The sequence below is a fragment of the Pezoporus flaviventris genome, unplaced genomic scaffold (genome assembly GCF_033815535.1).
Source record: "Pezoporus flaviventris isolate CSIRO_AGI_PZ_B2104156 unplaced genomic scaffold, CSIRO_AGI_Pfla_v1 ptg000138l, whole genome shotgun sequence".
Taxonomy (NCBI): Eukaryota; Metazoa; Chordata; class Aves; order Psittaciformes; family Psittacidae; genus Pezoporus; species Pezoporus flaviventris.
In genome coordinates, this window is record NW_026892686.1 from 1,531,823 (window position 1) to 1,543,146 (window position 11,324).

General features: G+C 54.6%; 2 protein-coding genes across 2 annotated transcripts; one reads left to right on the forward strand and one right to left on the reverse strand.

The window, feature by feature from the left end:
* The first annotated feature begins 539 nt into the window (after positions 1 to 539).
* BOLA3 (bolA family member 3) lies at positions 540 to 2,618 on the forward strand. Its single transcript, XM_061478920.1, has 4 exons — positions 540 to 834; positions 970 to 1,140; positions 1,291 to 1,379; positions 2,524 to 2,618. Exons 1-4 carry the CDS (start codon positions 540 to 542, stop codon positions 2,587 to 2,589), a joined length of 621 nt encoding a protein of 206 aa, XP_061334904.1. The 3' UTR covers positions 2,590 to 2,618.
* A 123-nt stretch (positions 2,619 to 2,741) lies between these two features.
* Positions 2,742 to 10,066, reverse strand: MOB1A (MOB kinase activator 1A). The gene is made up of 6 exons (XM_061478930.1): positions 9,928 to 10,066; positions 7,441 to 7,607; positions 6,012 to 6,105; positions 4,600 to 4,733; positions 3,901 to 4,064; positions 2,742 to 3,309 (listed from the first exon to the last, which is right to left on the reverse strand). The coding sequence occupies exons 1-6, from the start codon at positions 9,939 to 9,941 to the stop codon at positions 3,232 to 3,234; spliced, it is 651 nt and encodes a 216-aa protein (XP_061334914.1). The 5' UTR covers positions 9,942 to 10,066; the 3' UTR covers positions 2,742 to 3,231.
* Between the last annotated feature and the right edge of the window lie 1,258 nt (positions 10,067 to 11,324).

Below are 11,324 nucleotides of genomic sequence, written 5' to 3' on the forward strand. Positions count from 1 at the left end.
CACATCAGCTGAAACCAGAAAGACCCATTTAAAGTAACACCTGTGGGAGCAAGGGAGAAACATCTCCGGCTTTCCCAGATCTCAGACCCACCCCAAGCACATCAAGGACAGCGCCAGGCTGGCACCATTTGCAGCCAGCAGCATGGGTGGCTGTAAGAAGGCAGGAGGTCCCAGTGGATTCTGTACAGGGACAGGAGCATCAGTCTCACACCTGGATCAGGCGTTTACAGAACTGGAAACCTGGAAAGTGAAACACCTCCTTCCAAAGCTGGCTTTTCTGCTGGGAAAGAATGGATCTAGTCTGGGCAGGCAGGGCAAGGGACCCAAATCCCACTCAACTCCAGATGGATTTCCAGCTCCTGTGGCTCTGGAGGGGTTCAGGTTAGGTCTGGTTGGGTGATGGTGAGGGTGAGTTTCCTGCTGGAAATCCATGTGGAGCGGCTTTGGGTGTTCATTCCTGCCTTGATTCCTCCCTCTGTTTCTCAAGGTGCTTTATGGACCGTGGCTGGCAGGGAATGACCACATCCAGCACCGAGGCGATGGGGAAGGGATGGTTCGTGATTACGAAAATCAACGCCCTGAGACCCGAGAGCCCCTTCCTCACGGGCCGTGGAGCACCTTGCTCTGCCCTGCTCCATCCAACCGGGCTCCCGTGCTCTGGACATCCTGGAATACCGGGATGCTCCCCCCGGGGCTCCCGAGAGAGCGGCCACAGCAACCCCAAGTCCCGTCCCGTGTCCCCCCCCCACCCGGCCAGGGTCCTCCGAGCCGATAGGGGTCGCGGCGGTGCATCCCCCTGCTGGCTGATTGGCTGGTGCCCGCTGAGCTCGGGACGTGAGCCCGCCTCCGGCCCAACATGGCGGCCGCTGTGGGGCTGCGGGGCTGGGGCCCGGTGAGTGTCCCCGCGTCCCCGCTAACGGTGTCGGCGCTTTCCTCCTCTCCATCCTCTTCCCGTTCCCCCATTCCCAGAAGCGTTTCTCAGGGATGTTTCCCCCCCCCTCCCCTCCCTTCCCCAGCTCCTGCTGCGGGGCAGCTCCTGGCGCAGCTTCAGCTCGCAGACGGACGGCGAGGCGCGAGTGAGCCGCGTCCTGAGGGAGAAGTTCCCCCGCGCCGCCGCCATCCGCGTCGTGGACATCTCAGGTACAGCCGAGAGCGCTTTGGGCCCCTCCGAACCGGCTGCGTGCTTGGGAGGAGGGGGGGGGGGGGACGGGGACCCCCAAACAGGAGCAGGGATAATGGGGGGGGGGGGCACGGGGGACCCCTCATTTGCTGCTGGCTGTGTGGTTGCAGGAGGCTGCGGGGCTATGTACGAGATCCACATCGAGTCGGAGGAGTTCAGGGAGAAGCGAACGGTGCAGCAGCACCAGATGGTGAACGAGGTGAGGGGCACTTGGGGCGGGGGGGGGTTGTGTGCACTGCAGTGGAGCTGGGCACTCGGGGGTGTGTGTGGGGGGGGCACTTCGTGCTGATGTGCTGCCTGTACTCAAGCACCGCGGTGCTTTGGGTGAGCACCGCTGATGACAGGTGTACAGCACAACTGCTGCATGCCCTCCCAGTAAAAACCAGTGTGTCTCTGCCATTGTGTGGGCAGAAGATGCTCTGCCTGTCTCAGGGCACTGTATGCGTGTGCACGCAGTCAGCGCTGCGCTACTGTGCACACACATAGTGCTGCCTGTGACATGCTGTGCCTGATAGTGTCTAACAGCATCACCCTTCTTCCCCCCCCCCTTCCTTCCCAGTAAACCCAGTGTAGCTTTCCCTCTCAGTCGATAGTATAGCTGTGAACTGAGCACACTTAACTACCCACCTCAGGGTGTCACAGGCAGTATGAGGCTGAGTGGCCAGAATGGAACCCCTTTATTTACCTCCCCTCTGTAACAACCAGTGTAGCCCTTCCCTCACAGCTACAACACTGTGTGTGCATACACCTGGGCACACACATGCACAAGTGCTGTATGTCACAGTGATGCAAATAGGAGTCCTCCCTTTTTTGCCCCTCACAAATAGGTGGTGGGGCACTTACGTGTGCATGTTTTTATTGGTGTTCTGAGGTTACTACTCATTGTGAGCGCACAACACACAACGTATACTGTGTCCAGGACTTTGCAGCTCTTCCTTTCTTTAGACATCAATAACCACCACAGTCCTTAAATGATAGTGTGTGTAACCCCCTTAAGTGAGGGTGCTGCACCATGTGTAACCCTTACACCTGGGCCCACTGCTTACAACATCTTGTGATGCTCTGAAGTGTGTGTACACAAGTGTTGGTGTTAAGTAAAGGGCTGTGCACATGCACAGTGCCTAAAACAGACTGTGGAGCACTTGGTTGCTGTTTAGTGTAGTAAGAGCAGCAGTTGTGTGCCTGGTGTGCAGTGCTCGTTCTCACATACACCAGAGAGTACCTGAGCAGTGTGTGCACACACACAGCATTCTGACAGTAGTGTAATACTCTCCCCTTGCACTGTGCACAAGCACTTCACTCAGAGCTGCTGCTCCCCCTCAGCGTGGTGCTTGTCATTGCAGGCACTAAGTGAGGAGATCAAGAGCATGCACGGACTGCGAATCTTCACCTCCACCCCTAAACCCTGAGCAATAAAGGTGCTGCCTTCTTCCAGACATCTCCTGTGCTGTTTGGTGCTGCCTCCTTCCAACTCTCCCCATGGGCTGTGTTTTTAGTCAAGGCACCTGTGCACAGGGGCTGGTGGGGTTCAAGGGAAAGAAGGAAGAGGATGCACCCCCTCTTCCTCTGAAAGAACAGCAGGAAGGAGAAACTTTATTATTGCCTTGCCACATGGTGGGGTCCCTCCCTCAGCTCCCCACTGTGTGAACACCTTCAGCCCAGGACCAGGCACTTTTCTTCCTCTCCTCCAACACTGCTGCCAAAGGGGAGGTGAAGGCTCTGGGCCAAAGTGCACCTCTTCTGCAAAAATAAGCACTTCCAAAAATAAGCTGAGCCACTCCGGGCTTAGGCACAGAGGAAAACTTTACCTCTGGGAGGACAAAGCAGCTGAGCAGCACTCGGAGCTTCACCCCACACCTATGGGGAACCAAACCTGCTCCAAGTCCAGGTCCCATCTTCAACCAGAGCACAGTCTTTGCTGGGCTTGTGCACACACACAGCCTGGAGAACCAGGTGGGCTCCAGAGGCTGGGGCTGCACAGCAGAAGCGTGGAAGTGGCTGGAGTATAAAGCAGAAAGGAACAGCCAAAAAGGGTCCTCCCTGGAAAAGTCTTATCTGTCCTTGGAGCCCAGCTTCTCAATCAGTTCCTGCAGAGGAGCCAGCTCCCGCCTGTCAATCAAGTTGAATTCCTGGCAGGGAAAGAGCAACACAAAAACTAAAGGCACCACTCAAAGTGCTTCTGGAGAACACATCCCAGTACGTGTGCTGGGAAGCTGCTGTGTCAATGCGTGCCAGCGCCCAGGAGAACATCAAACCGTCCTCTCATTTCTCTGCAGAGAAATTCAGGCATTTCAGGACAAAGGAATATTTTCTGCTGTCACCAAGCTCCTCAGCGCAAGTCACATGTGCAGTCAAATGGAACAGGTTGTTGAAGTACTGGCAAGGAAAAAGGGTGCCACCACCATTTCTAAGCTGATTCTTGGAGCTACAAACCCACAAAGTTCCCCTCTGAGCCTGGCTGCTTTTCCTGCAGGCTGACAGCTAAAACCCAAGAAGGAAATTCAAGCATTTACAGCCAGCTTGACCATGCTTCCTGTAAAAATGCCCCAAAAATAAAACCCACAGCTGCATGGTTCACATGGCACAGAGGGTGGGAGCCGAGTGGCTCATACAGGGTACACCACAGATCCTTGAAGAGCAAAGAGGTGTTGAAATCCAGCTCCCCTTAAAAGCAAGTGGGGAATGACAAACCCCAGAGATCTCACTGTTTCACAACTCACCTGCACAAAGAAGATAAAGTGCTTGAAGGAGGTGTTGAGGTGGGCCTCCTCCTGCAGCCGCATGACAGAGTCGAAGTGCTGGTGGTAGATGTGGGCATACACACGGAACAGCCGCTTCAGGATCGTCTTGGCCACTGACATGAAGTTCTTGGGAAAAGGGACCCCTGAATCATAGAATCAACCAGGTTGGAAAAGACCTTTAACATCAAGGCCAACCGTTCCCCAGCACTGCCAAGGCCACCACTAACCCATGGCACTGAGGGCCTTGTCTCCACGGTGTGTGAACACTTCCATGGATGATGACTCCAGCCCTGCCCTGGGCAGCCTGTTCCAATGCTTGAGCACCCTCTGGGGAAGGAATTGCTCCTCATCTCCATCTAAACCTCCCCTGGTGCAGCCTGAGACCATTTCCTTTTGTCCCATCGCTTGTTCCTTGGGAGAAGAGACTGACCCCACCTCACTACAACCTCCCATCAGGCAGTGATACGGTGCTTCCTGGGCCTTCTCTTCTCCAGACTTAAACTCCCCCAGGTCCCTCAGCCATTCCTCATCACACCTGTGCTCCAGGCCCTGCACCAGCTCCACTGTCCTTCTCTGGACCCAACTCCAGCACCTCAATGTCTCCAAGAGCACAGGTGAGTCCTTCAGTTTGGTCAGGAGAACCAAAGCCAGACATGGCAGCAGTGAGGCCACACTTACCTATCTTGGAGGGGAAGAGGGTTTCATCATCCAGCTGGTCCTGCACCCACGTCATCAAGTAATCGATGTACTTCGGGGCCGAGCACTTGATAGGCTTCTTGATGTTGGTGCCATCTGCCCAGTGGTACTCGTACCTGTGGGGAGAGGGAGGGAAAAATCAATTCTCTGCTCAAGGAGAAATAAAACTGCACTTCCAGGCCTTGCAGCTTCCTCCTTATCCCAGTAAGGAGCAACGCAGCAATGCTAATGCTCCTCTAAAGCAACAAGAGCAGCACTTTGAGTTTCTCAAGCACAACACGACAGAGTGGAGTTAATGCCTCCATTGTGACCACCCTTGGGGGTTTAACCCTCAAAAGTGAACTTCTACTTTGTGGCAACCTCCTCCATCAGCATTTCCTTAAATTAAAACACAAACTGGCCAAAAAGGAAGCATCAGGGCTGTTGCCCACCATTCAAATCAATTCACTGATGGCTTTCAGACAGCTTCCAGGAATCTGGTGCTCCTTCTCCCCTCTCATGAGGTGGATGAGCTCTGCAAGAGGCCCTCCCCAGGGCTGCACGTTAGCCAAAGGCTTTTGGAAGCCAGCAGCTCAAATCAACATATGTGGTCACTGATCCCATGACTCCTCCAAACCAGGGCTGATGTTCACTTGGCACAACCCACTTTCTTGGAGATCTTCTGCAAAATGCCTCAAGAGCAGAGAATCCTCCCCCCTGGTGTGCTTAGTCTGTTGCATCTTGACCAGCAACAAGCAAAACCAGAGCCATTTAAACAGGAAACTCTTACAGGAAACATCCCCCAGTATAGAAACAGGAACTTGCACCTAGATACTTGTGGGTAGAAAAGCAGGGCAGGATGTGACAGACTGATTCAACAAGGCAGATAATACCAGCCTTGATGCAGCATAGGGAAGACCCAGAAGACACTTGGCTGGTCCCTACCACATGTACCTGTCTCTATAAGCACTTCCTGGCTTTAGAATCACTTGTGCTTAGAAAAACCACACTCTGGTCTCTCAGAGCATCAGCTCTGTGAGCACTGACAGGTTACTTGAGTCTTTGACATCCAGACCAGACACTTCCACTCAAGTCAGGTCTCGCATTTTCTTTAAGACAAACTATTTCAACAACCTTTTCAGCTTCTAAACACAGGGACCCAATCAACAGTGAATAAAAAAGATCCTCATGCATACTTCCCCTGGACAGATACTGACTGATGGCTACACACAGCCTCCCCAACAAATAGTGTGGCTTCATGTATGGATAAATGACCCCAGGAGAGCACAGTACTGTACCTTGACCTGATCTGGACACGTCCCATCCTCTTTCTAGCTTCTTTCTGCACATGCTTGAGTGACCCCTGCACCCATCTGCATAGAAACTGCAGCCAGAGACCACAGGAAGCATCTCACCTTGGTCCTGCAGACATGACTGGGCAGCTTGCCTCTGTGCAGAACTCTGTGATGGTCCCATATAGCATGTTGATTTGGTTGAAGAAATCCACCGCTGGAAAGGAAACACATCAAGTTTACTCCACATGTGACACAAAGCTGATGCAGTGCCGGATCACCCTCCTGCAGCCAACACAGCTTCTGAGGATCACTGTCATGGGCCCACAGAGCTCCCAGCAAAAACAAGCATCCTCCTTCTGTATAGTGTCACATCACTGATGACTTCCATGACTTTTGGAGCATCTAGGAACTGGAATTGCTGCGTCATTTATTCACCCTCTGGCTGCCACCACCAACTGATTTGTGTGGCACGAAGCTCCATTGAGCTTGACATACCTTGGACTGCTTTAGGTCCCAGACACCTTTACAGTACCTCAAAAACCTGACTGATTTTGATAATATGTGAGAGATCTTCATTAGGTTGAATGCTTGTGGCCTGACTTACTGTCCTCCATCGTTCAAAACTACCCTTTCCTCCTTCAGCCTCCAAAGAAACAATGTTCAAGGCCAGGAATAGCGACTGCTAAAAGCAAAATAAATGTGTAGCTTCTGGCTTTTTAAACTATGCATGCAGTAAAACTAAAATGAAACTAGAATCACAGGATGGTTTGGGTTGAAAAGGACATTAAACTCATCTATTTCCAACACCCTGCCACGGGCAGGGACACCTTCCCCTAGAGCAGGTTGTTCCAAGCCCCTGTGCCCAACCTGGCCTTGAACACTGCCACAGATGGGGCAGCCACAGCTTCTCTGGGCACCCTGTGCCAGTGCCTCAGCACCCTTACATGGAAGAGTTTCTGCCTTATCTCCAGCCTGAACTTGCCCTGTTTCATTTTGAACCCATCACCCCTTGTCCTGTCGCTCCAGTCCCTGACGAAGAGTCCATCCCCAGCATCCGTAGCCCCCTTCAGACACTGGAAGCTGCTCGGAGGTCTCCACACAGCTTCTCTTCTCCAGGCTGAAGACCCCAAATTTTCTTAGAAAACAAGAAAGTCTACAAACCCACAGTTCAGTGGAAAACACTGTTCCACTTTTCCCCTGGATTATCTGCTGCCACTGCTTTCACAGTTGACAACACTAATTCCTAATTCCAAAGAGTGACACAGGAGGGTTGCTGCCCAGTACGAAAATAACCATTCACACACCTCATCCCCTTGGCAAGTCTGAACTCAGAAAACCCCACCCCAAAACCACAACAGGGCAGGGTTGCACATCACTTTTTGCACCTTTACTTTCCTTTTATCCCAACTCAGTCACCTAAATAGAGCATGCCTGGGGGGAAGAACGTCATTCAGGGAATTTCAAGCTTCTTCTGAGGCTAAACCCCAGAGATTTTGGGGTTTCCCATTCACCTCCACGCTTGAGTGCATCCCTCTTTTGTAGCACTTACTGTTAACTGCAATCCACTCATTAAGGTCCTCGCCCTCCGGCAGCATAACTGCTTGTCTGAGGTTACCACTCCCCAGCGTGGCTTCCGCATGTTTCAGGAGCTCGTACTGATGGGAGCCTTCGGGGATGTTCTTCTTGGGCTTAAATGTTTTTGAAGACCGACTCCCACTGACAAGAGAGAAAGAGAAAACATTTCCAGTCAGTGCTCTGACAGCATTCCCTTCCCAGAAACATTTCCTGTATCACCCTCTGCTACCCAGCACTTCCAACCAGGGTGACACCAGCCCTTTCCCACTTCCCCCCAATCCTACATGCCCACACACAAGCCACCCTCCTGCTTCCCTCTTTCACCTGCCCTTTTTAAAGGTGACAAATGCCGTGTGCAAAGGCCCAAAGACTCATCAAGCAACAGTGGATCATGGAAATAAAAAGCCCACATAAAACTGGCAGGGAATGAAAGAACCTCACGACCAGGTCAGTTTGACAGTGGCAAATATGAGATGTGCTGTAGGAAACAGCTTGCTAAAAATAGTGATTTAATAGACTCCAGCCCCCAAATGCAAACCACCACCACAATCATCCCTCCCTGTGCTCAGTGGCTGTTAGTGTTCAGCACAACACCTTACTGAACCCCCACCCGGTCCCTCCAACCTGCTGCTCCACAGCCTCTCCCCACACAAAATGGAGCGAGTTTTGATACCTCTCAACCACAACACATTAATTTTCAGCCCCTACCAGCTCTCTGCTTCCCAGTACAAACAGGACGGCTCAGAGGAAACGGGCAGTCCACCCCCATTGCACGTAGTGCTGGCACACGCCTCATGGGCTTCCTGGTGTGATGTTCTGCCCTTGCTTTACACACTGTTTACAATGCTCAGTGCGGAAACAAGACCTTCAGCTCCAGCTCACTCCTAAACCAAACCGCTGGCTACTGCCAAAACACAGGCAACAGCACATCACCAACCCTAAACCCTAGGAGGAGGGTCCCCAGCTCCTTCTTAAACCACAAAACATCTCCAGTTCTCACCCACATCCTAGCAGGCCTCAAGAAGCCCTCCCACATTTTACAAGCCTTCACATTCACACCACAGATCTGCAACAGGCCACCCTCTGCAAACGGTTAAAGATGCATTTCGGACATCACATGCCTGCAGGGCTGCCAGCATCCCCCCTGCAACCACCTCACCTCACAGTGGGGCAGCCCCTCACACAAACACCAGCCAGCACCCTTTGTCCACAGATGCAGGGTAAGGCCCACCTAAAGCCCCACAGTGGAGCATCCCTGCAGATACCCCAACCCCCTCAGCACCTCCCTAAATTCCTTTAGAAGACCAATCAATCTCTTAAATTCTCCCCACTTGGGAAGGATTAACTCTCAGAAGACAACCCCTCCCCAGAGCCTTCCCTCTAAGACTAAGCCCCAAAAGCTCCCTACCCCCTTATACACCCCCCAAAGCCCTCCCCACCCTCCACAGCACTCACCTAACACCAGCACTCCTCAGGGTGCCAGCCTTCTGGGGTTACCATGTTCTCACTGCCAACATCCCTTCACATCCCAGCCTGGAACCCTTCCCCTGCCAGGCACCTTCTCTTACCCCATCTTCCTCCCCACAAACAACTACACCCCCAGGGCTCATCCTTCCCAGGACTACACTCCCCCCAAAGTGTGTTCCAGCCCTGCTTCAGACATCCCAGGGACTCTCCAAAACCTCTTTCCCAAAGGGCCAAAGCCCTCCTCAAGCCCCTTATGAACCCCCAGGACCGCTGCCCACAGCCACCCAAGGCTTCCTCTTTAAAGCCTCCCTTAAGAGCCCTCCTGTGCCTCAGCACAAAGCCTAAAAACTCATAAAATCACGGACTCGATAGGGTTGGAAGGGACCTTAAAGCTTATCCAGTCCCAACGGGCAGGGACACCTTCCACTGGAGCAGCTTGCTCCAAGCCCCTGTGTCCAACCTGGCCTTGAACACTGCCAGGGATGGGGCAGCCACAGCTTCTCTGGGCACCCTGTGCCAGCGCCTCAGCACCCTCACAGGGAAGAGCTTCTGCCTCACCTCCAACCTGAACTTGCCCTGTTTCAGTTTAAAGCCCCCACCCCTTGTCCTATCGCTGCAGTCCCTGATGAAGAGCCCTTCCTCAGCTCCTGGCCACCGCTGGGGCCTTCAACCCTCAAAACCCTCCCTCGAGGCCCAGGATTTCCCTCCGGACCCCCACCCCCCCTTGCCCCACGAACCCCTCAGGGCCCCCACAAAACCCTTCCTCCCCCTCAATCCCCTCACAGACCTCCCCAAGCGCTTCCCCCTCCGGTATCACCCCTAAACCAAGACAGGATGCTCCCTCCTCACACATCCCTCCCAGCCCCTCACAGCGTCCCCCAGCAGAGGCCTTCCCCACCAAATCCTCTCACACAGCACCTCCCCAAAGCCCATTCTCCGCCTCCAAGCCCCTCAGACCCCTTCCCAAGCCCCTCCCCGGGGCCCGGGCACTCACAAGAGGAAACTCATGGCGAGGGGAGCCGCGGCCGGGGCCGGGCCGAGGTAAAGGAAGCGCCGGGGGCTGCTCTGGCGACCGCTCCCAGCCCCGCGCCCGCCCCGCCGCCAAGTCTCGCGAGAGCTCAGCGATGGGGCGGGGCTTCACGCTGAAAGGGGAGGGGGGAGCCTCCCCCGGCGCCATCACCATGGCAACAGCCCCCGGGCTGAGGTACACGTGGGTCAGCCGTGGGGCTGGGACTCCCCATGGAACCGCGACCCCCCCATATGTCTGGAGACGCAGAGCTCCCTTCTCATGGGGCTGGGGACCCCCAAAGCCCCGTTCTCATTGGCCTGGGTACGTTGCCATGGTTCTGGGGACACCCCTATCAGCATGGAGACCCTTCCAGGGACTGGCGTCCCCCAGAACTCCCTTCACATTGGCCTGGGGACCTCCCCGTCAGCATGGGACCCCCAAAAGCCCCTCTGCATGGGTCTGGGGAGCCACCCCATGAGCTTGGGAACTCTCAGAGGCTCTTTCTCATGAGCCTCGAGAACTCCCATGAGCCTGAGATCATTCTGAAGCTCCTCTGCATCAGTCTAGGCACTTCCAAAAATGCTTTCCTATGGGTCTGGGGCCCCAGGGCCCCCTTCTCATGGCACAGGACACAACCCAACAGGCCTAAGGACCCCGCTATAAGCATGGACAGGCTTTCAGGGACTGGGGTTCCCACAGAGTTCCTTCCAGGTTTTCTGCAGCATCTTTAGGCACTGAAGCTGCTCTAAGGTCCCATCTTCAGGAGCCTTCTCTTCTCCAGGCTGACCCAGCCCAGCTCTCTCAGCCTGGCCCCAGAGCAGAGCTGCTCCAGCCCTTGCAGCATCTTCGTGGCCTCCTCTGGACTTGCTCCAGCAGCTCCAGGTCCCTCTGCTCTGATCCCTATCCCTACCCCTATCCCTATCCCTATCCCTGTCCCTATCCCTGTCCCTATCCCTGTCCCTACCCCTGTCCCTATCCCTGTCCTTATCCCTATCCCTGTCCTTATCCCTGTCCCTGTCCCTGTCCCTATCCCTGTCCCTATCCCTATCCCTATCCCTGTCCCTATCCCTGTCGCTATCCCTATCCCTGTCCCTATCCCTATCCCTGTCCCTGTCCCTGTCCCTATCCCTATCCCTATCCCTGTCCCTGTCCCTGTCCCTGTCCCTGTCCCTGTCCCTGGACCACACTCCAGACCCAGACCCAGACCCTCGCCTCAGGCTCTCTTGCCCACTTGAACCCAGCCAATGAGCGCCGCCGTGCCCAATTAGAGCGGGGAAACCCTGCCCACCCCACCAATCACACTCCTCCTTCTCCCTTCGCCCCTCCCACCCCTTTGCCGAGCCCCTCTCTCCCTCTCCCCCAATCACAGAGTGGAGCGCCCG